The sequence below is a fragment of the Hibiscus syriacus genome, unplaced genomic scaffold (genome assembly GCF_006381635.1).
Source record: "Hibiscus syriacus cultivar Baekdansim isolate YM2019G1 unplaced genomic scaffold, ASM638163v2 tig00017808_pilon, whole genome shotgun sequence".
Lineage (NCBI taxonomy): Eukaryota > Viridiplantae > Streptophyta > Magnoliopsida > Malvales > Malvaceae > Hibiscus > Hibiscus syriacus.
In genome coordinates, this window is record NW_024062417.1 from 1,770,202 (window position 1) to 1,797,861 (window position 27,660).

The window sequence follows — 27,660 nt, forward strand, 5'->3', positions numbered from 1 at the left end:
TGGTCACTAACTCCTTCTTTAACAAGAGAGATGTGAACTTGATTACGTTCCATATCGGGGGACATTGTACCTAAATAAACTACATCCTGGTTCGAAATCGGGGTCAATGGGCTTGCATTGACTGTAAGGTGTTCCCTGAAGAGGCATGTACATCACAACACAGATTGTTGGTTTTGCTGTTCTGCGTACGCCACGGACGGAGCACTCATAGGAGGGCTAAACTAGGTAAACCTAGGATCCTTTGGAAGAACTTACATAGAGCGACAACTGATGACTTTAGGAGTAAGGTTTTGTCTCATATGGGTTTTGCAACTACAAACTCAAATAATGCATATATGTTATGGGAAAATATGGCAAATTCCATCAGAGAGGTGGGTAAAAACACCCTTGGGTTGTCGACAGGGAAGGTCAAGGAACATAAAGAATCGTGGTGGTGGAACGATGAAGTCCAAACTAAGGTGAAGACAAAGCAAACTTGCTTGAAGGAGTTGCTATAATGCAATGATGACGAAGAAAGATCGAGAGCTAAACAAAGATACAAGGAGGCAAAACGGGAAACCAAGAAAACAATGGCTAAAGCAAATGATAAGGCATACGAGGAAATGTACAAGAGATTAGACACCAAGGAAGGACAAAACTACATCTTCAGGCTTGCAAAATCCAGGGAGAATAGGAAAAAAGATCTAGGTAGCATTAGGTTTATTAAGGATAACAATGGTGTTCTTTTAGTGAAAGATCATGATATTAAGAGGGTTTGGGGTAGTTACTTCTTTGGTTTATTTAATAATGATTCCTCTACATATAGAGATAGTAATGTTGAGGGGTCAACGAACCATCATACTACGGCCAATGATTGCCCTACAAGTAGGATTGGGATTGAGGAAGTCAAAATGGCCCTTAGAAAGATGGGGAGGGACAAAGCTGTCGGTCCAGATCAAATTCCTATCACTGTGTGGTTGATCCTAGGGGAAGAGGGAGTTAAGTGGTTGACCAACATCTTTAATATTATTTTGATACCAATCTATAAAAATAAAGGAGATCCCCAATGATGTGGTAACTACAGAGGTATTAAACTACTCAGTCATACCATGAAGCTATGGGAAAGGGTGATAGAGGCTAGGTTGAGACATGTCACTAGGGTTTCGGAAAACCAATTTGGCTTTATGCCAGGCAGGTCTACTACGGAGGTGATTCATCTACTTCAACGGCTTATGGAGAAATATAGGGATAAAAATAGAGATCTTCACATGGCGTTCATTGACATTGAGAAGGCATATAATAGTATACCCCGCGATACGATCTGAAAGACCTTGGAAACGAGACGGATCCCAACTGCTTATATCCGGGCGATTCATGATATGTACTGTAGATCTACTACATACGTCAGGACTACAGTTGGCGACACCGAGGCATTCCCGGTGGAAATCGAAATCCGCCAGGGGTCAGCTCTTAGCCCTTACATCTTCACCTTGATTATGGACGACATCTATTGTGCGACACCAGATAGTGTTCCATGGTGTATGCTTTTCGCTGACGACATTGTCCTAGTTGCTGAAACAAAAAATGAGTTGAATAGTAGACTGGCTACCTGGAAGACTGCTTTGGAAGAAAAAGGTCTAAAGACCAATATTGAAAAGACAGAGTATTTATGTTCAAACTTCGGTGGGAACCAAAACGATGAAGATGTAGAAGTATGCATTCAAGGACACGTTCTCCCCTCAAATGATTGTTTCAAATACCTAGGGTCTATGATAGATAAAGATAGAGGTGTAGATGATGATGTTACATACCGTATAAAGGCGGGATGGCTAAAGTAGAGGGTTGCTACTGGAGTTTTGTGTGAAAATAAGGTGCCTCTAAAACTTAAGGGAAAATTTTATAGAATGGCAATAAGACCAGCGTTGCTGTATGGATCAGAATGTTGGGCAATCAAGAAGGATCACGTAAGGAGGATGGAGGCCGCCGAAATGAGAATGCTTCGTTGGTCATATGGCAAGACTCTATGGGACATGACACCAAACTCTACTATTAGGATGTCCTTGGGGGTGGTGCATGTATCCAAAAAATTGAGGGATGGAAGACTACGGTGATTTGGGCATGTCCTTAGGTGACAACTGTCAGATGCAGTCAGGAGGGTAAAGTCGATTACAGTCGACGGTGCCAGAAGGAGAAGACGACCAAGGAGGAAGTGGGCAGACTGCTTGAGAACTGATTTGAAGGATTTAGCCCTTACTGAGGACATGACCTCTGACAGGAAAATATGGAGACTTAAGACCAGGGTAGCCGATTAGTGTGGGTCACAGCCATAGGGTGTAGCATCTATATCTTTTTTTAATGACTTTGTAGTGATTTCCATAACTTTTACTTTTTATTCGTTTGTCAATGGAATTTATGAAGGCTTAAAACTAGGGTAGCAGAATAATGTTGACTTAGTTTAGGTGGTAACCCATTTGACTTATTCCTTCTAGTAGCTCACTATCGCAGACTACTGTGTATACTTCCATTCATGTTTTCTCTTTTAAAATTTAACCGGGACTTACATTTTTGTCTATATGCAGAGATTTTTACATAGGGATTTATTTGCAGGGATTACTTCCCATTATAGAAGCGTATATGAAGACTGCATATGAAGACTGTTCAACTATGTTATTTATTTATGTATACAATGCATTGTATTTTATCTTTATTTTTATTTTTAATTTTCTGACTGCCAGAGGTCTTCCACGAAAGATGTTCTCAACCTGGCATTGGGGGAAGCCTACTACCCTACCTCCTCCTTACCCCATTGCATATGGGAATAGGGTTTTGTTGTTGTTGTTGTTGTCAATCACCAAGTTAATGTCTAGCTTAGATAGTCGCTTTTTTAACAAACAAAAAAATGGCAAGTTTAGAACATATGAATAGTTAAGTGACAATTTTGTAACTTTTAATAATCGATGGACTAAACAAATAATGGTCTAAAGTCAGTGGATAATTTTGTAACTTTTAGTTGTCAAATGACTCGATAAAGTAGTACCTATAGTTGGAAACTATTTGCGTACTTTATCATTTATTTATTTATTTATATGGGATAATTATAAGTCAGTATATGTTCAAAGATAATTCTCAATCATTTGACAATAAACACTCACATACATAGAATTTTTTATGTTCAAACTCGAGAACCATGCAAATGGAAAAAGTTTAGTGTTGAGATGACTTTACGCCTTAATACTAGCACCGAGATCGGCTTGATTCTATCTTTTTTACGCATAATGTTTGATTTCCTTGTTAATTTATCCATAAAATGAACATAGAAATAATGGTTCTTCAGTTTTTGACCCCTCAAATAAGAAGGTTCAGAAGCGGTTGAAGATATTATCAAAACATTGCAAGTCATATTTAGAGTGCTATTATTCTTGCATTGAAACTAAACAACCTCATGGTTAAAAAAGATTATTGTCATCTCTTAAGGTACTACGTTTAAGCACAACACTTGCAAAACTAAAATAATAAAATAAATTATTTAAAACATATTTACACTGATGTAAGTAAATACAATAAAAAATGTAACACTTTACACACTGTAAACACCATTTTTCCCATTTCTATTTTATTTTATTATGTAAAAAACAATATTAAAATGAAGTGGTTGGGGTTATTAATACCCCAACCAACCCTTGTAACATCAGACTCCATTTTCCCCGGAAATTTGGGAACGAAAGAGACATTTTTTCTAACATTTTCTCTCCATTTACTGCTTGCTTATATAGCTTTCTCTTTGGGCTTTGTTTTTGGATTTTCGTGGGGTTCACAGGCAGAGGGAGTGGCCACCGTTGTTGGTGGCCGACGTTGGGGGTCGATTTTACGTCCCTCGACGTTGTAGAGAAAGAATGGGAGAGGAGGATAACGGGAGAGGTTCTTGGCCGTTTAAGCCGTCTTTCGGGCTTCCATTGGTCTTTGTAAAGGTCGTCGTGGTTGTACGTCGGTCACCGGCCTGGTGGCCGGCGTGCGGCGGCCGAAGGGAAGCGTTGAAGCTTTGGAAAGCTTCTGTCTGGTTCACATAAATGGAGGAGGAAAATATTATGTTTGTATGGAAAATTTTTAAATCACGTATCAGGTCCCCTATTTCTAGGGGTTTTCTGTTTTGTTTATTTGTTTCAGGGTCAAATCGTATTCCAGGTCCTCCCTATTTCAGCGTATCTTGCATTTTGGTTACTATCAGGGTAAAAGCATCCTTAATGTCACGGACTTAATCTCTCAATAAGCCTCGTACGACCTTAGCTCCTTTTTGCCCCTCGCGATAGCTAAGTCAGCCTCACTCAAACTCGTGCTAATGTGGGAAAGGATTGGCAAGGAAACAAAGAAGAAAAGGAAAGAACTTTGAGAGAAAGCTTGTTGATATGCTTGAAAGCTTACAACTCTTGGATGATTTACAAATGAGGATTCTACATCTATTTATAGCATCCCACCTCCTCAATGGACGGTGGAGATTGACTTGATCCTACGGTAGGGAGAGATTCTCTAGAATTCTCCATAATTTCCTACCTAACATGGAAGACTCTAGAATGCTTCTAGAATATGTACAAGTCTTGAGTGTCCTAGAATAATCTACATTATTCTATCAACCTCCAAGATCAAGTGTGGCCCAACATAGCCAAAATAGCCCAAAGTCTGGGGGAAAGGCCCAATTTCGTGACATTCTGGTAGTTCCCATGTTGCTTCGGACTCTGGTAGTCCTCGTCGCCTCGTACTCGTCGAGATGTTCTTCGAACTGCCATAAGTCTTCAGCTAGTTCCCATGTTGCTTCGGACTCTGGTAGTCCTTTCCACTTGATTAAATACTCGGTACGCGGTGGGACTCCTCTCTTGCGGACCGTCCTGCTTGTAAGCACTGTTTCCACCTCTTTGTCGTAAGACTTGGTTACTACGGGAGGTGCTCGATGCAAATACCCTCGGCTTGGGTCTTCCTTGTCGGTATGGTATGGCTTGAGCATACATACATGGAAGACCGGATGAATCTTAAGTGTACTTGGCAAGTCTAAGCGATAAGACACTTTACCCACCTTGGCAAGTACCTGGAACGGTCCCTCGTATCTCCGTATTAGTCCTTTGTGAACGCTTCGGAGAGCTTTGAACTGTTGTGGCAAAAGCTTCACAAGGACTAAGTCTCCAACGGAGAACTCTCGATGTCGCCTCTTCTCGTCCGCCCACTTCTTCATCTTCTTCCTCGCTTTCTCTAAACATGTGCGGGCAATGTCGACGTTCTCCTCCCATGACTTAGCCATCTTGGTGGCTCTGGGACTTTTTCCCTCGTCAAGTGGCATTGTCAATGTGTGCGGCGTGAGCGGTTGTTGTCCGGTCGCAAGCTCGAACAGACTCCGGCCTGTGGCTTCACTCCGCTGCAGGTTATAAGAGAATTGGGCGACGTCTAGCAACTTTGCCCAATCTCGCTGGTTGGCACTCACGAAGTGCCGCAAGTAACACTCCAAAAAAGTCTTCACCCATTCGGTCTGCCCATCAGTTTGAGGGTGAAAGCTTGTGGAGAAATTTAACTCGATGCCAAGGAGCTTGAATAATTCCTTCCATAGGCGTCCGGTGAATCGAGGGTCTCGGTCACTGATGATGCTCCTTGGTAAGCCCCAATGCTTCATGACGTTCTTGAAGAACGCTCGCGCGGCCTCCTTTGCAGTGCAATCCTTGGGGCATGGTATGAAATTCCCATACTTGAAAATCGGTCCACGACGACCATGATCGAACCGTATCCCTCGGACTTGGGTAATGCACTATGAAATCCAATGTGATTGAATCCCAAGGTCTTTGGGGAACTAGTAAAGGTTCGAGTAATCCCGCCGGTTGTCGGTTCTCTACTTTGTCTTGTTGGCACACAAGACAAGTCTTCACGTAAAGCTCCACGCTATCCTTCATATGGGGCCAAAAGTATATTGTCTCTAGCAATGCCATAGTGCGCTTTTGACCCGGATGACCAGCCCACTTGGTGTCGTGAAACTCTTTGATAAGATCTCACCTTAAGTTGTCCCACTTTGGAATATAGATTCTTCGTCCCTTGGTGTAGAGTAGACCATCATCTACCCAAAACCATTGGGTTTTTCCATCGCTAGCCAGCTTTACTAATTCTCTTGTCAGTGTATCTTGCTCAAGGCCCTCCTTGATGCGTTCCAACACGGTTCCCTTGGCTAGAGCGATCGCGTCAAGCTCTGTCTTTCAACTTAAGGCATCGGCTACGACGTTGACTTTGCCTGACTTGTATTCCAACGTGTAGTCGAACTCGACTAGGAAGTCCTGCCACCTAGCTTGTTTTAGTGACAACTTCTTCTGAGTCTGAAAATAACTCGTCGCCACGTTGTCGGTCTTGATGGTGAAGTACGCGCCGAGTAAATAATGTCTCCATACCCGTAAGCAATGGATGATGACCGTCATCTCTTTCTCTTGCACCGTGTACTGCCTCTCGGTGTCATTCAGCTTGCAGCTCTCAAATGCTATCGGATGCCCCTCTTGCATTAGTACTCCCTCGATAGCGAAGTCGGATGCATCAGAGTGCACCTCGAATGGCTTGGTAAAGTCAGGTAGGACCAAGACAGGTTCTTGGCTAACTGCTGCCTTCAAGTCCTCAAAGGCCTCTTGACATTGTTCGGACCACTCCCACGTATTTCCCTTCTTAAGTAGGTCCGTCAATGGTGATGCTCGTGTTGAGTAACCCTGTATAAACCAACGATAATAATTTACTAGACCAAGGAAGGACCTCATCTCACTTACCTTGGTCGGCGGCTCCCACTCGGTTATGGCCTTGATTTTGCTCCCGTCCATCAATAGCTTCCCGTGGCCGATTACATGTCCAAGGAAGTGTACTTCCTCGATGGAAAACGTGCACTTTTCCTTCTTGATGTACAGCTCGTTCTCTCGAAGTATCTTGAACACAATCCTCAAGTGGTCTACATATTCCCCAATGGAGTTATTGTATACCACGATATCGTCCAAGTACACCACCATGAACTAGTCCAAGTACGGTTGGAAGAGTTTGTTCATGAGCGTGCAAAACGTTGCCGGTGCATAGGTTAGATCAAAGGGCATGACCAACCACTCGTACAATCCGTATCGGGTGATGTATGCGGTCTTTGGCTCATCGCCTTCTGCTATTCGAACTTGGTAGTATCCTTTTTGCAAGTCCATCTTCGTGTACACCTTGGCTCCTCCAAGTCTGTCAAATAAATCAGCAATCAAAGGGATTAGGTAGCGATTTTTAATGGTTACCTTGTTAAGTGCCCGATAATCGACGTACATGCACAATGACCCATCGTGATTCTTTTGGAAGAGTACCAGTGCGCCATACGGTGCCTTCGAAGGTCGAATCATTCCCATATTGACTAGCTCCTTGATTTGCCTTCGAAGTTCCTCAAGTTCGGGTGAGGCCATTTGGTAGGGTGCCAGGGCAAGCGGCTTGGCACCGGGTTCCAACTCGATCTTGTGATCCATCTCATGCCTTGGTGGAAGTTTATTTGGTAACTCGGGCGACATTACGTCCTTGTTCTCCTCTAAGACTTCACAGATGATCAATGGTAGGTCATCCGTTTTCTCGATCTCGTCATCTTCCTTTAGCATGGCCAAGTAAGTAATGTCCCATTTCTTGATGCCTTTACCAAGTTGTATGGCCGAGAGTTATGTGGCATCTCGACCTTGCTCTTTCTGTGCCTCGACCGTGGGGATCATGCAAGGAGACCCTTTCTCCAAGATGCAAACGGAACTAAAGGAAGGCATAGGGAAAACGATTACCTGTCGGATAAAATCCAACCCCAAAATAACCTTGAAGTCATCCATGGGAATGACGGAAAAGTTCACTCGGCCCTTCCAAGTGCCTAAGCGTAGCTCGACCCCTCGTGCCACGCCATAGAGTGGTGTCGCTTGTGCATTTACCGTTTTGAGCCATCCTGTGCTCTCAGTGTACTTCAGGCCCAAACGGTTGGCTTCATCTTTAGACACGAAGTTGTGGGTAGCCCCTGTGTCCACCATAGCTCTTGTCGGCTTCTCGTTGATCACCGCTTCCACATACATGAGCCCATTACTCGGTGTTGGTGTCAATGACTTGGCCTTCAAAGCGTTTAGAACTTGGAGTGACCACATCTCTGCTTGAGACTCTGTGTCTTGACGATGGCGGACAATGAACCAAGTTTTGGACAACTACTCATCGGATGTGACCCTTTACACAAGAAGCATCCTCCTTTCGGAACGAAGGCCTTTTTCTTCTCTTCGTAGTCCCTTCGACCCGGACGTCGATCTCGATCCCCCTCTTTAGCTTGTGGCCTTCAGTGATCACGGTCTCGGTTACCTTGGTTATTCTCCCACTGTTCTCCCCCACCTCTGGCTGGATACTTATCCTTGTTCTTCGCCGCATTGGTGTGGGAGTAGGGTTGAAAGTCGACAAGTGACTCGGCAATGGCAATAGCCTCATCAACCGTTCTAATGTCCTGACGATGCATCTCTTGCTTGGCCCATCCTTGTAGTCTGTCAATGAAATAGAACAAGAGATCTTCTTCGGACATATTGGGAATTTGAAGCATAATGGTTATGAATTCTTTCACATAGTCCCTCATAATACCCCGTTGCTTCAACTCCCGCAATTTCTTGCGAGCCTCGTAGATCACATTCTCGGGATAGAAGTGCATCTTGAGTTCTTTCTTGAACTCATCCCACGTATCTAACCGACAAGCCCCTCGCTCAATGTCGGCCTGTTTCCTACGCCACCATAACATAGCAGTATCAGAAAGATATAAGGCAGAGGTCTTTACCTTGCGGCCTCGTCGTTAAGGTCGATTCCCTCGAAGTATTGCTCCATCCGCCATAGGTAGTTTTTGACTTCCTTGGCGTCCCTTGTCCCGTTGAACCCTTGCGGATTGGGGCACTCGACCCTCGGGGTGGAGACATTGTTAGCACACCAGCTAACGGCGGCTCTCTTGCAGAGCGTCAAGTCCTCCCGCATCCCCTCGATGCTTTCACATACGGCTTGGATCATATCCTCTAGTCGTATGAACCGAGCTTCCACCTCGTTGTTGGTCTCTTCGGTATTTCCTTTGAGTGTGTCAACTTGCTCCAAGACATGGTCCTCCAACGTCTTGAAGTCGTGCTGGACCCTCTCTCCAAACTCTGCCACCATCGGTTCTAAGGAAGCGGCCTCATGGGCCTTACTTTGGTCTCTCTTCTTCTTCGGGTTGGTGGGTGCAGCTTCCCTCCCACGTTCCTCAGCAACAGTTGACTCGTTCGAGTTCCCGGCCATTCCTACAAGACACGTGCACGATATTGACGTCTTTACTGGCTCTGATACCAACTGTCACAGACTTAATCTCTCAATAAGCCTCGTGCAACCTTAGCTCTTTTTCGCCCCTCGCTATAGCTAAGTCAGCCTCACTCAAACTCGTGCTAATGTGGGAAAGGATTGGCAAGGAAACAAAGAAGAAAGGAAAGAACTTTGAGAGAAAGCTTGTTGATATGCTTGAAAGCCTACAACTCTTGGATGATTTACAAATGAGGATTCTACATCTATTTATAGCATCCCACCTCCTCAATGGACGTTTGAGATTGACTTGATCCTACGGTAGGGAGAGATTCTCTAGAATTCTCCATAATTTCCTACCTAACATGGAAGACTCTATAATACTTATTTAACGTAATATTTATGCTTTAAAGTATGCACTTGTTAATTTAGTTCAATTTTATTTTCATCATTGAATAGCATTTAATTTTTATCATTGTTTTAATTTTCATTTATTTGTTCCTAATTAGTATTTTTAATTTATAACTTTTGCCATGAAAATTTGTTTGTGCATATAGATCTAAATATTTGGAATATGTATGAAAGTTTCATAAGCATAACTTAATCGATTTCATAATTAGATTAAGGGTAGTATTTATTTATTTTAAAATATTAAGAAGGGACGGTCTTAAAGTAACTAGATGTCTTATTATGATATTTTAAAATAAATAAAAACTCTATTTAGAAAAACCTAAAACTTTTGAATATGCCTATTTTAGTTTTATTCATTTTAGTTGAATCACATTATTTTAATATTGAGTTCTTGGGAGAAATTATTATATTCTTTTTATTTTAGTTGGAAAGAGAAATATTCGTCCTACAATATTTTAGGGATTATTTTCTCTTCAATTGAAAATATTAGAATATTTTATATTTCTCCTTAGAATTTTTCATTAAATAAAAATTGTATGGTTGAATCTGAAATAATAAGATCGTAACTTAAATTTGTATTCGAATTCTTAGATTTTCACTAGTAGAGACAATTTATAATCGATAGAGTACTAATTTTGGGCGTTGTTGGGGTGCTTATCCTTCCCCACACGTAATCGATCCCTAAATCTTTTTTTTATTTCAAAAAATAATGAATCTCTGGTTACACGTAGATTGGTGAATCTTTTAAAATGATGTTTTTCTTAAAAATACTTTTAAAAAAAAATTATAGATATTCGACCTACCTAACCCAAAAGGTCGATGGCGACTCTAAAACATTTCAAAACATTTTCAAAAAAAAAACCCCCAAGTCATACTAAATTTTTTCTCCGCCGGAGCGGAAAACGATTTCGACACTTACATTGGTGTAAATATGTATATCTACAAATATTTTGGCACATAACAAAACATATAATTATATTAGTGTAAATATATTTATATATTTTCAAAGAGATGAAAAATTAAAAATAATAAAAAATATACGTATATTAAATTATTTATGTACATATTTTATTAAATATATATACAACTCAAAAATAATAAAAAACTATATCAAGTTAATTGTATAAAAAATATAATAAATTAGAAATATAACTATAAATTTAATTTATTAAAATTTATAATGATAAACTTAACTGTTAACTATCATTTTTAATGATTTAGTTAATCAAAACCATTTAATATTAATGGTTCAATTAATTAACTTGTTAAATGTTAACTATATTAATGATTCAGTATTTTAAACAAATATACTATCTTTCAATCACCACCTACTACTCAAAAAAGATAGAAACAACGCTTCAAAATTTTGGTATTTCATATCTTAGGTTAGAATATTGATAGTATTAAAAATCTCTGTAAAAAGGAGAAGAAAAAAAGTGAAAGTTGAAATATTAAAACAACTATAGCTTCTATTTAGACGATCATATGAGAATACACGGTAATATAAAACCAAAAAAAAAATTGAACACAATTACAGAATTTCATGTGGACGAATACGGGTTAGTCAACATTACCTTTTTTACTTTTACTCTGTGGTGAACTTTTAACCATCTGTCTCATGTTAAACACAATGAGCTGATTTCTGGAGACTCGCCTTGAATAACTGCCGATCATCTAAACTGAATCCTTTTATGAAGACCCACGAGTGTTTACTTACATGCTTCTCGTTTTCAATGGATAATGGGACTTAAACAACATTGGCGTTCGTTCGAGCTATCACCTGGGCTTCTTCCAAGTCCTTCAGAAACCTGCATTTTAAAGCCATACAAGTGCCGGTTAGACAAAGTTCAGCAATCAAAAAACAGGAGGCAAGCTGTTTTAGTTTATTTGATATGCCCACATGTATTTTGTATAAGAATCAATGAATATCCAAAGCCTACCTCTTAGTGTTGAGAACCGCTGTTCCACCTAGTATAAAACGAATTCCAGAATTGCTGGCATTTAGCTGGGCAATAGAACGCAACTCCTCATATGTTGTTCCGCCAACAATGAATATAATTACCTCCTGTGTCCTGTATATAGGTGGAGCAAGCATCACTGAGTTTATTAATTTTATCTTTGCAAGTGTTTATCATTAATAAAATCATCTTAGACGAGGAAAAGTTTTTCTAAGAATAAGGAAAAGTTTTTCCAAGTGTCATGAATCAACATATTTCTACCAAAAATGACACGTCTACTAAAGAATGCCCTCGAGCATTTTTGACATCATGTGATGCAACAGGTAATGCCAGTTCTAGAGCTGCAAATGAACCAAGCCATTTGCACTTCAACTCGGTTGGTGGTTATTCAAATCTTCAAGCATCAACTTCACATGAGGCCAGCAAAGAACTAAATATGCAAGCTTAAATACCAAGGGGCATCCACTATACAGTTGTTCAGTAAACAGAGACCAACAACAAACTTTCTCGAAATAGTTGGAAAACTTTACTGATAGCAACAAACCTGCCCTGCTGATAATGATTTCCAACATACGGGTAGTCCACGTCTTTCAGCCGTCCTTTGATTATGCTTTCCATAGTTTGGACAAGAAGAGGCTGGTGCTGGGTGTAAACATTCTCAACCCCCTAGTAATAAAAGCTTGAAAGTATCTGTAAGCAAATGAAGAAAAAATATGCAAGCAAATATTTAAAACCTTTTCCATCAGACCTTTAGTCCACGAGCCATGTTGCGAGCAATATTTAGAAAATCACGATTTCCATAAAGATCACCAGTACGCTTATCAACCCCGGCTTGCTTTAGGAGAAATTGGACAAGCTGTTCCACAATTGGAAACAAATTATAATCAGTTTTCCCTCATTAAATGACAAGAATAGAATAATCATTCTTAAAACATGATTGGACTGATTCAGCATCATAGAGAGAATTGTAATGGTTGGTGAAATAGGAGTAATTATTTTTAGGAAAATATTATTATTATTTTAAAAAAACATCAGGTATTATTTTATTAGGGAAGTATTAATGAAATTATTTAGGAATATCTTATTAGAAGTCTTTCTATAGATGGAGCCTTTCTTTTTAATTACTTGCTCAGAAAGTATTTCAATTGAATTATGTAACCTCTCAATATAAGAGGCAAATTGAGAATTGAATAAAATAAGTCAAAATTTCTATCAGGACCCGAAAAGATTTTAAAAAGTTCAGTCTCCCTTTGATGAGCTGAGAGGTTTCGGTCTCCCTGCAACAAGCTGAATCATTAATCCGGACAGACAAGATTGTAGATTCTAATGTTACAGTTGGTTAACTTGGAGTAATTAGGTTAACTAGTTTGAAAAAATTATTATTTTAGAAAATATGTATTATTTTATTAGGGAAGTATTAAAGACATTATTTATGAGTATCTTATACTATTAGATGTCTTTCTTTAGTTGGAGCCGTTGCTTTTAATTACTTGCTTAGTAAGTATTTCATATGAACTAAGTAACCTCTCTATATAAGAGGAAAACTAAGAATTGAATAAAACAAGTCAGAATTTTATCAAAAAACCCTAAAAGACTTTGGTCTCTCTTTTAACGAGTCCTAAAAGTTTTCAGTCTCCCTTTGATGAGCTGAGAGGTTTCAGTCACCCTCCGACAAGCTGAATCATTAATCCAGAAAACACAAGATTGAAAATTCTTAACAGAATTAACCAAAGAGTAATGACAGACTGCATAACATATAAATAGATATGCCAACAAAAGAATTCTTTAATCAGATAACTAGATTGCCAAAAGAGATCTGGTTGAAAAAACCATCACGCATTAAATTTTGGTTAAGGATGGCAATCCACAAACAGATTCTGAAATGGACATGCATGTGCACAAGAAAAGATGATAAATTAAAATTAGGATGGCATGGAAATCCCAAGCAAAAGAATTTGCATGTTCGTTATATTACCCCGGGCTTGTACTTGGCAGATCGAGATTGCAGTTTGTTAAATAGCTGCATCAATTGTACAGGGCTTTCCTTCTCATAACGCAAAGCATACAACATTACTAGGCGAAGTCGGTCAATATCAGATATGTTTTCATTGTTTAAAAGATTCGTCACTGCCTGCAAAAAAACATGTAAAACAGGTTGTCAGATAATGTCGAGTGCACAAGTATCATTCCAATCAAAATTTAAAATTTTATTCCATGATCATCTTCAAAACACAATAGTCAAATGGAATATCACCTATATCCCCTAACAGTAAATTAAAGAAAACCACTACTGATTCAAATGAAAAACAAATTGAACGATTAACAGAAATATTGATGCGCAATAACCAAGGACAAAAGTTGTTGCAGAGTAATGTCTATTGTAAATAAACCATGGTTTCTGTTCCCATGTATACTACTTTTATCATACTAAGTTAAATGTTATACATGCTATTGATCATCTTCAAAAAAAAAAAAAATCAAGGTAACTGATAAATATCTTCCATCTTTGCTCAACCTAATTCCTCTAGACATCTACTTGGGAAATTAAAGTTCTTTTATTTTATTCCTTGGTATATTGGCCACTATATCAGAAGATGTAATGACCGAGTAACTCCAAGTGCAGCATCAGAAATAGAAAATAAACCAGATAACCTATCAGTGAACCCCATTAAAGAGAAGCTCGTTACTGGCTCAGCTTTCCAGGCTTTTGAGGGTTTGCAATCTATATCATGCACGTCAACAAATAGCATCAGATATTTTGACTACAATTAAATACTATTTCTTTCTTCTAATTTTTTGTTTCCAAGTGTATTCTTCCATAAACTCTTTTGCCACACTCATGAAATTCAATCCAAAAATGATATTGACTAAATCTTTCCTTTTCTTAAAATAAGAAGTCTGTGAGAGAGAAAACAATAAGCTTATTTAATCATAGATATTGAACCAAATGTTACTCCTTGACATCAGATTCAATTTCACATGATAACAAGCAGTATCTATCCATTTCAACAGTAGCTTTTATTGATCAACCTCAATCATTTTAAGAAGCTGCACTTTTAACATCCTTAACAACAACAAACGCAATGCCCTCATGCAACTTCTAGGATCCAATCCCTTGGTCCTTCACCCCTTAAATGTATTTCAGATTCATTCACTTGTACTCTTTGCACTCGAGTTTCTAACTCAAAAGTCAAAACCACTAATTGTAATAGCATTAAATTTGTAAATGTCTTCCATATCTTAATGGAATAACAAATTGTAATGTACAACCGAAAGACTCGAACAGATACACAACCATAAAAAGAATGAAAAATAGATAAAACAAACACATGCACACTACCTCAAAAGCAGCAACTTGCCCCCCATTGCAAGCCAACTCCTGCTCAGTTTCTGAAACCAACATAAGCTTTCTCTCTTCAACTATTTTGCTCATTTCTGTTACCAATGTGACATGCTTTGAGACATTCCCATGCATTTTTCTGTACTCGGGGTAATTGTCTACAAATTTGGCCATATCTTCTGCATATTATTGAAAGCATAAAAATTTAACGATCTAACTCGGCAATAAAGTAAAAATCAACAAAAAGAAATACTAATAAATCTGAAATATTATATTTTTTCTCATACGAACCTATTGTCTGTATATTTTGGTTACTTTTAGCAACTTGCTGAAAATCATCCACCATTCGCTTGATGTTCATTCCTATATCTCCAAAGTTTTCATACATATTAGCTTTGAAGAAAGCATCTTGTTCCGATGAAAGCACTACTTCCTGAAAGTAAGAGAACACAAAGATAAACCACTGTAATTTTAAAACAAATATGTCTAGCAGAGAGAACATGCAATCAACCTGTTGATCTTTGGGGAGTTTCCCAGTGCTTCTCAAATCAACTTTGTTATCCTGAATACCTATCAATTCATAAACCATTGCCTACAAAAAGTAATTCAGTAAATGTTTCTACCCATATGAAAGTAACAGGATGCATCCTTTAGCTTTTAAAAAGTTGCTATACAAATGAGTCACAACATGTACCTGATAGGTCCATTGGTTAAGTAATGGAGTCACAGGATCATCCCTTCTGTCAACTATCAGCAACAACGGAGATATATCCATCCGTCTGAAGTCAAAAAGACCACTTTCTTGCTGGTACATTAGTTTCTGTCAGATGCACAGAACACAACAGAAAGGAAAACTAAGAACAAAATTTTCTCCTTTTCATAACTCCAATTTTCAGGAACAAACTTAAAGCTTCTTACCCATGACAAAACGTTAAAACTATTCTAAATATGTAATATATATACATAGACATAAATATTGAAGGAGTCATGACCAATAAATCGAGTACATGCTAGAGCATTTTTATTAGTGTCAATTGTTGGTATAACTGTTTGTAATCATTTTAGTATTTCCCTTTTACTTACTGCTGCTTCATGTGCAACCCTTTTTGCAATATCAGAGGTCCTCGAATATCTAATAATTGGCCTTCGTTTTAACGCCAAAAAAACTGCACCAATACCATCAACAGCTCGGTCACAGAAGTTCTGCAAATTAGAAGGGTCCAAAACTGCTGGGAGAATATAATAGTGATTTGAGGGCATGTTTAAAGTGAAGTGGTAAGGATCGACTGCAATGAAGTCAGCATAAAACTCCTGCAAGATAAAGGTGGCAATTATATAATGGTAAAACTTTGAAATTCTGATGAAAAGTATAAGGCATCTCTGAAATATTCTTAAAATGCAATAATAGCAACAGTGATGCATGAAAAGGACTGTGCTACTAAGCAAAACTCAGGTTCACCATATAGAGAGGTCAACTGGAATATAAACATATAAAATCTTCAAGCTAGCATAACAACTACTATCATATAACAATCTGTGCGCAAATTATAGACTATGTAGTTTTAATGTTCTCACTATTAAATAAAGAGCCAGATAGAGAACTGCAAACTATACAATCCAGTCAAAAAGATGAAAAAAAAAATTAACATCAGTCTATTATACGTACCTGGACTTGCTGGACAATTTCTTGTTCATCTGAATCAGCTAAAAGATGAATCTGAGTATCCTTCAACATGTTTGAAAAAACTGTGAAATCCAAGAAGGTGAAAAGGACCACAAGAAAAACATCTAAGACAGGTAATAAGACAATTTGCCATATTGCAGTAAAATAAAATTATAGTCACATCAAATACTGAAATATACAAAGAACTTACACAAGTGATACTCTCCAAACCTAGGATTAGATAGTTGACGCCGCATATACTGAATATTTTCTGAAGTAGGCCGTAGGAAATAAACTGCCTTGAGATGCGACATAGATTCTTCTGACTTGGAAATGGAATCTATCAATTCTACCAAAAATACCTCTTTCTGAAGTAGCTCTGATTGTGAATAAACAACACTCACAATGCTAACCTGTGACTCAAAAAACCAGAATAAATTGCCCATAATAAAAATCACATTTATCTTTTCCCTTTCAAAAGACTCATTTATTAGCATTAAGGATTATGCTTATCCCAGAAAAATCCATTTATAGTAGGGGAAATGAAAACCACAAAGTCTAAAATTCAATTCTCATAACAAAAATGCTATGCAAACAGAACTATTGTAACACAGCATTTAATTGGCAACTCATGCGAATAGGAATTGACCTTTGGGACTAAAACACTTATTAGAAAAAAAAAATCTTTGGGACTAAAACTGTACAACACAAAAAGAATTAGAAAAAATCACTGAAGACCAAAGCACATATTCTGATATCTGTAGAGAGAAAGAGGTCATCTCTATCAAAAGTCCTAATATTCTAATTTGGCTTGTTACATGCTGTCATAATCTTAGAAGAAAAGCATTTAGGACTTGTTTGGATTGAAAGAAAGGGGAGGAAGAGGGAACCGTACCCTCCTTTTACACCTTTCTTTCATTTTCCTTTTTCCACATTTTTATTCTTGAGCAAAGAAAATGGTAACCGTAGAATCCCCCGTCCTCTCTTCTCCACTCCTTCCATTGCTATCCTAGTTCTTAGACTAAACTACAACCAGGACTTTGAACAAGAACGAATGATAGATTATCCTTAAGCAGTTCACTATCAATATCATCAATCTTAAACCAATGGCGTCAAAAGATGTAGAGGTTAAAAACATCAAAAAGCATTTTAATACATGTGTACCATCAGGGCAACCATGTTTGCTTCCCGATTTATATGTAAATCCTTAAACCAGCTACAGAAAATTGAAAAGACCTCCTCCAACTACTTCATTCCACAAAAAATAATCAAATCCAGAGATTTCTATCCTAAGGTCATAATAATTTCCCCGACTAATCTGTTTCCAATTGAAGTGATTTTATATTAGGAATTAACGACAAAATTGAAACAACAAGATACAAATTATTCAGATAAAATGAAGGTAAATACGAATCAAAACCAGAAAATTAGATTACAGTTTGCGAATCAAGAATAAGAACTTTCATGCCGGAGATGTCTTGTAACATCCGATTAACGTAATCCCGTACGGCCGAAACCAGCACCATCTTCGATTTTCTCTAAAACTGGCTCTTAATGATCGACGGCTGTGAGTGGTGATCTAGCAAAAGAAGATCCAGATCTGCTTCAGGCTTAAGCGTAGGCCGTTGAGGGCAATAGAATTTCTTTTGTTTTTTTTTTCAAAGAAGGCAATAGATTCAAGGAGGACGGATTACAACCCATCGTTCTTATATTATTTGTTGGGTAAACTACACGAGTGACCAATAAACTATTGCCAAATTTTATTTTGACTACCAATATTTTGATTTGATCAATAGATCACTCAACTATTTAAATGTTTCAATCAAACTACCGACCATTAAATTTTAACAGAGATAGTGACATCGTAAAACTTGGTATAATCGTATATTTGTCCTCAATGTTTATGCATTCTATCATTTTAGTCATAATTTAATTCAATTAAAATAAATTTAATATCCAATTAAATAATTGAACGTGTCACTACACGATTAGAAAATATTTTTAATTATTTATTTATTTAATCTAATGATTTTTCATCCAATAAGATTGTGACACTTGTCACCACCATATTAAAGAAAGAAAATAAAGGGTAAAGAGAGAAATAAGGTAGTGACCACTAAACTATTACCTATTTTTATTTTGACCATCGACGTTTTGTAATTCCGAACCTGAAACATCTCAATTGTTTAGACCATATCTAAACCACTCAGTTAAACCACCCATTTTGTTATATTTTACAATAATTTGTAAATAACGTATTTCAGTTAATAACATAAAAAAAGAAATAAAATTTACACCAATGGAATTTTCGAACAATATTGATGAAGATTGATTGGTTTATTGAGATATATTTTGTATGTTTTTATTGCAAGAGGATAACTCATTCATCAATTTTTGCTTAAAACACTTATTTTGGGTCTGTCCACCAAGTGTTCGATAAAATTTTCAAACGAACTTTCTCTTGTCAATAGCCACTGTTTTTTTTCTAAAAATGCCTTCTAGAACGAACCTCAAGCATCTTAGGACAAGTGGCACCACTCATCCAGGAAAATCCTCCAACTCTGCAAGCTTTGAGAATGCTTGTTTTAGGGATCCTAATGCACTTGATCTTTTTAGTCATTTTTTCAAAACAAAATCCCTTCGAACTGAACGTACAATTGATACAAACTTCCTTATGTCGCGGGTTTACCAATTTAACATTTTTGAAACCTTTGTCTCGTGGGGTTGGTTGGACTTAGTTAGCATTCCTCCCAAGGAGAATCCTAACCTTGTGCGTGCTTTCTTTAGCAATGTTGTCCTAGTCCATTAGGAAAATGATGTTAATAAAATCATTGGGAAAGAGTCATACCATATGGGAAAAACGTTTACTCTTAATCCCTCTTCCATTGCTACCTATTTAAATATAAAAAATGATTATGGTACCTTTAAGGAAAATTCATATGCTTAAAGGAAAGATTTCCTAATGATATACCTACCTCCCTTGAGTTCCTTGATCGTCTCTCGTTATTCATCATTACGTGGTTTTTCTGCCTTTCTGGTGGCAAAGCTACCAATATGCATGTTTGCGATTATTGGTGGTTTTATCATGTCAGAAACAACACCCGTCCTAATTTTTCCATGATCATATTATTAGAGCTTGTTGACGTTGTCTTAAAAGGGGTAAATTACACCAAAACTCTTCCCTACAGTTGTATCCTTAGTTACATCTTGATAAATATAATTAAATGATTTTAATGTAATAAAGGACTAAATTGAAAATTTTGTAAAATTAATATTTTATTCTATTCAAGAATTTTCAAGTTTGTAAAAAATAATTTTTAAGGATCAAAATGTCAAAAATAAATTTAAAAATGTTTTTGAAATTTATAGTCTTATAATATTTTTGCAATATGAAACAATGATAATTTTAAAAGTTTTTTAGCCTGGTTTCGAAACTCCCCTTAGGTGGTTTCGAAACACCTAAGGTAGTAGCTAAAATTGGCCTTAAAACCCCCTTCACCAGTTTCAAACCCCCTGTTCAACGGTCAAATTTTGTAAAGGTTGGTTTTAAACCAGAGTTTCAAAACCCCCTAGGTGGTTTCTAAACCTCTATGTAGATTTGCATGGAATGCACATATTTAATGTTTCAAATAACTCCAAACTCCTTCTAACAACCATAAACGGCTAGAAATCAATTAAGGCATATAAAAGGGGTCTTTAAACAACTAAGAAGATATAAGAAAGTTATTCCAATAATCAAAGAGCAACTAGAGCTTGTCGACGTTGTCTCAAAAGGGTTAAATTACATTAAAACTCTTTCCTACGGTTGTATCCTTAGTTACATCTTTAGGGAAAAACTTAGAGTGTTCACCATCTTTGACCCTCTCATTCCTCTTGTTAGTGTCATCGGTCTAAAATCGACCCACAAGGCCAATTGAGATTTCGATTAAGATTTCAGTGAATGGTTTCCTTATCGAAGATAACTCTCGGACAATGTTGAGGAAGAAAGAAATGAATTGAATGAGCCTTCGGTACCACCACCTCAAGAAGAGATCTCTATGAAGATTATGTATGATGACATAATTCAAAGCATTGGAAACTTGAATGCTCATATGGCTATTGTGGATCTTCACTTGAAGTCTCTTGAGAATGATGTTCGCTCGATATGTCATCACTTGATACCTCCCTCTCATTTGCCTCCCCATCCGGAAGAATATGCATTATTATATTGTTTTAGGACATTTGCATTTTGACTAGGCTTATACACTTTATGGATTTCTTTTGGTACTTTATGCTGCTTTATGTTTGCTACTATTTATTTTGGTATTTTTGTTTAAACTACTCTTGTTGATGATTTTATGCTTATGAACTTCATTATTTTATGTTAAGCATAATTTGATCTTATCTTTATTGTTGAATATTTGAGTTTCCTATTACACTAACATATTTTCTCTTTTGAAGCTTAATTTGATTTTGTTATAACAAAAAGGGGATAAATATGTGTAAGTGTAAAATTTGCTAGCCAAAAATAATTTTAAAGCAAATTTTCACAAAATGTTTTGTTATATCAAAAGAGGAGATTGTTGAACCAACCTTTGATTTTTATATAACATGAATTTTTAAATGTTTTAAGTTGTCAAAATTTGTATTTTACGATTCTATAAATAAATTGTCATAAACCATTTTTAAGCGTTTTTAAGTATGAAAAATAATAATAAGTGTTCTTGAGTAATTTCATATTTCACAAATATTGTTCTAAAGCTCGAAACACTTAGTTTTTAGCCAAAAACCCTTTTAGTCTTGAGACCAGCATACCAGTCTTGATACCAATATTCCAGTAGGCTTTTTGGTATCAATATCACGGTGCTGGTGGTTCAACACCTATAATTTTGACCATTAGGATGGTCAGTTTCGATACCCACTGCCCGATATCGATACCAAATGTGTATATGAGCATTAAATGCTCAAAATTAATGAATCCAACGGCTCTAATCAATCTTCAACGACACTAAACAAATAGAATGATGTTAAAAGACATAAAGGGACCAAGATTCAAATGGATAACAATAAGAAAGTCAATTATGAGATCAAACAAATATCAAAAGAGTTTTAGAGCTAAAATTATCATATTCTTTGTAACACACTTGTGAGCTTATTTGTTTATTCTTAATCAAGTGTGATTCAGGTGTGTGTATAATTTGTTACAAACTTATTTGCCTTTGTGAGGTTTTCTTTTGTTTACTAAATTTGGAATCCCTCTTGTGGAGAGAGTATAAGTAAGGTTTTTGATATAAACAAGGTTTTGGAGTATAAACCTTGTGCGTTATTGTAAGGTTACACCTTGAGGTTAGCAAATCTAGTTGATTTGAGAAATACTTAGTATGGATACTAAGGTAGTGGATGTAGACTTGGTTTAGAAGTTGAACCACTCTAAATTCTTTGTGCAAAAGTTTAATTTTTGGTTGCTTCCACCATAAAGTTTTTAAATGTCAATTCACCCCCTCTTGTCAATTTTCGGTTAATCCATAAAGTTAATAATTGATATCAGAGTGGGTCTCTATCGACATTTTAACAACATTGATAAGTTCCTTGGAGAGCTCTATCAACTTCTATAATCAACCGATAAAGATTGCTTCAACTTCTGACTTCTACAATGTTGAAGATTCTCAATCCATTATAAGACCTTCATACTTTAGTGGTACAAACTACTCCTATTAGAAGAATAGGATGGTGTTGTTCGTTCAACCTAACGATTATTCGGTTTGGGATGTCATCATTGCTAGATCACCTACTCTTCCAAGAAACAAGTCGAAATGGACAAATAAAAATAAAAAGCTATCTCAACTCAACGCCAAAGCCATGAACAGTTTATTTTGTGCACTTATGCCCGATTAGTATAATATAGTGTCCTGATGCTCCAATGCTAAAGAAATTTGGGACAAGCTTGAAATCGCTCATGAAGGTGCTACTCAAATGAAGAAATCAAAGATTGACATTCTCACAATCAATTATGAGAATTTCAAAATGAAGCCCAATGAAAACATCAAAGCTATGTCCGATTGATTCACCGCTATCATCAATGAAATAAAAGGTTTTGGGAATTCAAAAGGAAGTCTATTGAAGAAGCCAAAGATCTTGAAGTTCTTACTCTTGATAAACTTATTGGATCGTTACTTACTCATGATATGAGGCTTCAAAGGAAAGAAAAAGAAGAGAGAAAGAATGAGAAGAAGAAAAAAAGATGTTGGCATTGCTCTTAAATCCACAAATGAAGTTAAAGAATATTCTAGTGAAGATATGGATAAAAAAGATGAAGAAATAACCAAGCTCTTCAAGAGATTAAAGCGATTCATGTTATCCAAATAAAAAGAAAGAAAGAATTAATCAAAGAAGGAGAATGATCATATCATATGCTATAATTACAAAAAAAAGGACAAATTAAGTATGATTGATTGTGTGTATAAGTGTGTGTTGTGGCACGTAATTATGTGTAAGTATACACAATCGAATCAAGTAATATAGTAGTAAGTGAGTTATCGTCTCCACATGGATTGGTAGGAATTTTTTATGATTGTTATAGCTAGAAATATGTGTAACTAACTAGTCCTAAGATTCTTGTCTAATGGTATTCGCAAAGGAAAAAAAGTAGTAAAAAATATATGGAAAAAGGTATGGCCGAGGCAAGAAAAATTGTAAAGTAAAGTGAGCAAAAGAGTTTTGTCCTGGCGAGAAAAAATATACGAAGGTAAACAAATAAAAGTTGTCAAAGCAAAGAAAAATGTTTAGTTCAATATATTCTGAAAAACCTCATACAATCAGATCTCTAACGGAGCACTTGGGTTGGATTCGCTACGACAAGAAATTATTCTATGTATTGGATGATTTAGTATGATATGCCTATGCTACCCGACAGGATTTACTAGAGTGTTCCTAGAACTTTTGCTACGACAATACTACCCAGCATGAACTGCAACCTTTGGTTTGTCAAACAGTAGGCCAAGTGGCGTTAGCAGTTTTGTCTTGTACTGAGTCAGACTTGTGAGATAAAAACTCTCATTGGCAAGAAAATTTGATCCTCACTGTCGTCGTCTTCTGTTCCACTGGCCCTAGCAAATTAATTTAGCTCGACAAATAAATTCTTCCTCAGTCATTTCTTGCATCATCACAACCAACAAACAACCCTTCTCTTAATGAGCATCAGTTTAGTCAAATAAACTTTGCCTAAACAAAACTTATCCACCACATGCAAATATGTCCTAAATGCAACTATATGTAACTTAAATGCTATGTCAATGGCTTTTAGACAATCAATAACTTAAGTAAAAATACCTAAAATATAGTCTTTTATGGAGTTATCACAACCCCCAAACTTAAGTTATTGCTTATCCTCAAGCAATGGATAATAAGCAGTAAAAACATAAATTGTCAAGGCAAAGTATAAATTAGGACAATCAAGCGGTTTGAAATTTCAGCCCTCAGCAAAAAGTTTGGCCTCAACATGCTAGACTGAATGAGAAATCAAGCACCTTTCCTTAGGTCAAGACTCTTTGTCAGTGTGTGGGCGTGATTGTATCTAGTCTATGCTTAACGAATTTAGAAAACTCCTAAGTAAGTTCTTTTGTTTTGCCAAGGAATCAAATTATTCACTAAGCACAGCTCTACTCATGTTTATTAAACATGTAACTTCAATTTTTTTTAACACTGTTTCAAGGGGAGTCAGCTCATCATACCTACCGTCCCACACTCTAAGTGAAAGGGAGCATAACTTTCAACCTCGTAGCTAGTCAGGTAGAGTCATCCCATGACTGCTTTCATTGACTTATGTGCCAAGGCTACCATTTATTTAAGGGGGTTTTCAGGTAATGTTGTCGTACAGAGGAGTGCCTTCTACAGTTATGTTGAGGCATTTATTTGCAATTCAACAAAATTCAAAACGCTAAGGAGTTTAACTTAATATTTTCAATCATTTTATGCCACATAACAAAAAAGTTCTATCATAAAAATTTTCTAAGTACCTTAAGCATAGAAAACATGCAATCGTGTTAACAAGATCACAAAGAATCAAGTCCAAGGTTGGTTCTATCATTCTAAACAATCATGTAAAATAACTCTAGCCTAGGCAATAAAAATTTTCTTTCATCATTGGGCATCCTTATTTAATTCTAAGAAATTATCATAACCATAACTCATGCCATGAAAAAAATATTTCTACTAATCATTATCAATGCAATTAACTAAGTGTGAAACACAACACCTCCCCCAAACTTGAGGGATGCATTATCCTCAATGCATGAAAACGAAAACAAGTTAAATTACTATAAAATGTTGTGAAAATGCAAATATAAAGAGGTATCTCATTGTGGTGGGTCAATTCTACTATACGCTCGGGTTCAGTGTCACTTGAGAAAAGTAGGTTGATAGATCCAATTTCGTCTGAGGGTTGCAGTGATTGAGGTAAAATAACAACACGTCATCTAAACATTTGATGTGACGCTTGGTCCTGAAATGACTATCTTGTAATGGAATCTCCTTGATGGGTGAGGTCTTAACAGGTGCGGTAAGGGGCTGGCTAGCTTCGAGATCGATAACCGATTCGGTGGTTAAATCTGGTGGTTGATCTGGGCTGGGTCCCTAAGCTGCCATGTGTCAAATGATTACTAAAGAGATAATATTAGAGAATAAAATAAAGATATAAATAACTCGTACAGAATAAAATAAAGAAGAATTATTTATGTATATAATGCAAAATATTTTGTCCAGGCAAAGAAATTTGTTCAGGAAAGATAAGCAAACTCTTGGGCATCGTTGAGTACCAACTCTGATTTGTCACGCAGGATTGGTGCTCCATTGTATGCCTTCAATCTTTGACCATTCACCTTAAAAGTTATCCCATTATCTAAGTTCGTGATTTCTATTGGGTCGTGGCTATGCACTTGATGCACTACGAAAGGCCCTAACCATCTGGATTTCAGCTTTCCTGGAAACAACTTGATCGTTAGGTTGTAGAGCAGTTCTTGTTGGTTTGGAAAAAATTGTTGTGGAAATTTTTTTATGCCGTGCCACTTTTCATCTTTTCTTTGTAGAACGCCTGAGCTCTAATTTCTTCCATCTCATTTAGCTCCAACAACCTCTTTTCTCCAACAACCTGTGAATCTATATTAAGTTTCTTGATGGCCCAAAATGCCTTGTGTTCTAGTTCCACGGGCAAATGACATGATTTACCATAAATTAACTTGATTGGAGACATCCCTAGTGTCATTTTAAATGTTGTGCAATAAGCCCACAGTGCCTCATAGAGCTTTGGTGACCAATATTTTCTTCTTGGGTTGATCACCTTCTCATGTATTTGCTTGATCTCACAGTTGGAGACCTTGACATGTCCATTAGTCTAGGGGTGGTATACCGTGGTAATTTTGTGGCACACCCCATATCTTCTCAACACCTTGGTAATTAATTTGTTGTCCAAATGGGTGCTCTCATCACTAATAATTGCTCTTGGAACTTCAAAACGTGTGAATATGTTTTTTGTGCAATAATTTTAGCACGATCTTGGAGTCATTTCTAGGTATTGCCAGGGCCTCGACCCATTTGGATACGTAGTCCACAGCTAAAAGTATCTACAGATCACTGAAGGATGATGGAAAGGGTCCCATAAAATCGATTCCCCATACATCAAAGAGTTCAACTTCCAAAATATTTTTCCATGGCGTCTCATCTCTCTTCGATATATTCCTGGTGCATTAGCAACGATCACATGACTTATAGAAGTCTTGCGCATCCTTGAATAAGGTGGGCCAGTAAAAGCCAGATTGAAGAACCTTTGTAGCAATGCTCATCCCACCAAAGTGCCCTCCACAAGGGGATGTATGGGAATGAAATAGGATCTCCTTGTGTTCTTTATCGCAGACGCACCTCTGGATTATTTGATTTCCACATTGCTTGAATAAGAATGGTTTATCCCAATAATAATGTCGTACATCATGTCTGAACTCTTTTCGGCCTTGGCAAGATAAATCTGGAGGCATAATACTACTAACAAGAAAGTTAACTATGTCACCATACCACAACACTATCATGGCAAATAAAATTTTTCTCATCAGGGAATTCCTCCTGATTTCTTTCATTTCATGGAAAATTGTTGAGTTAATTGATTGACAGAATCGACCAAGAGAGGGTGAATTGGCAATTAAAATTTTGTGGAAGCTTTTGCAGAAAATTGAAAGTAATTGCACAGCGATTTAGAGTGGTTCGACTTTATCAACCAAAGTCTACGTCCACTACCTTAGCTATCCACACTAAGGATTTTCCAACAAATTCACTAATTTGTTCTTTCTTTTGAGGCCAAAGAGATAACCTTACAACTCCCTCAAGAATATACCTCAATTCTTGAGAACACTCTTTTCTCAAAGACAATATTACAAATTTGCAAACTCACAAGAAAAACCTCACAAGGCAAATATGTTTGCACAATTATAGAACAAAGGAAGAACACTCAAGAATAAATACAATTGAGCACAATAAGTGTTCTTGAAAGCAAAATGAATATTGAATGAAAAATAGGCTTGAAATGCTCAAACTTGAGGTTTGATGCTTTCTCTTTGATTCTCTCTTGATTCTAGTTGCTTGATGTTTCTTGTTATTGATCAATGGCTTCTAAGCTTGTTTAAATACACCTTGAATCACTTCTGAACATTGGGGATGATTACTGGAGTCAATAGAGCCGTTTAAGTGTGAAAACAATTAATTAAAGCAGTTGGGAGCGTCAGTGCATCGATGCATACCCATGGTGCATCGGTGCATCAGTGTAAAATTCAAATATTTTGACCGTTGGACCCTTAGTGCATTGGTGCACTAAGAGTACATCGATGCATCAAGTGCATTCGATGTTTCAAAATAGCAGAGTGCATCGATGCATGACTGGTGCATCGATGCATCAAATGCATTCGGTGTTTTCATAACATCCTCGGTGCATCGTTGCATGGTATGTGCATCGATGCATGAAATGCATTCGATGTTCAATTTAATTCATGGTGCATTGATGCATG

At 37.0% G+C, this 27,660-nt stretch overlaps 1 protein-coding gene across 1 annotated transcript; it reads right to left on the bottom strand.

The window, feature by feature from the left end:
- Window positions 1–11,124: 11,124 nt before the first annotated feature.
- On the bottom strand, window positions 11,125–18,302 carry LOC120208932 (vacuolar protein sorting-associated protein 45 homolog). Its single transcript, XM_039208047.1, has 13 exons — window positions 18,073–18,302; window positions 16,848–17,049; window positions 16,640–16,719; window positions 16,057–16,284; window positions 15,668–15,793; window positions 15,485–15,565; window positions 15,265–15,406; window positions 14,974–15,152; window positions 13,609–13,764; window positions 12,382–12,489; window positions 12,178–12,299; window positions 11,616–11,747; window positions 11,125–11,483 (listed from the first exon to the last, which is right to left on the bottom strand). Exons 1-13 carry the CDS (start codon window positions 18,160–18,162, stop codon window positions 11,423–11,425), a joined length of 1,707 nt encoding a protein of 568 aa, XP_039063978.1. The 5' UTR covers window positions 18,163–18,302; the 3' UTR covers window positions 11,125–11,422.
- Between the last annotated feature and the right edge of the window lie 9,358 nt (window positions 18,303–27,660).

Coding starts and splice junctions, on each gene's coding strand:
- LOC120208932 (XM_039208047.1), bottom strand. CDS start 18,162: ATGGTGCTGGTTTCGGCCGTACGGGATTACGTTAATCGGATGTTACAA. Junction 15,566..15,667: donor TTAACCAATGGACCTATCAG/GTACATGTTGTG, acceptor TACTTTTTGTAG/GCAATGGTTTATGAATTGAT. Junction 12,490..13,608: donor CTGCCAAGTACAAGCCCGGG/GTAATATAACGA, acceptor ATTGTGGAACAG/CTTGTCCAATTTCTCCTAAA.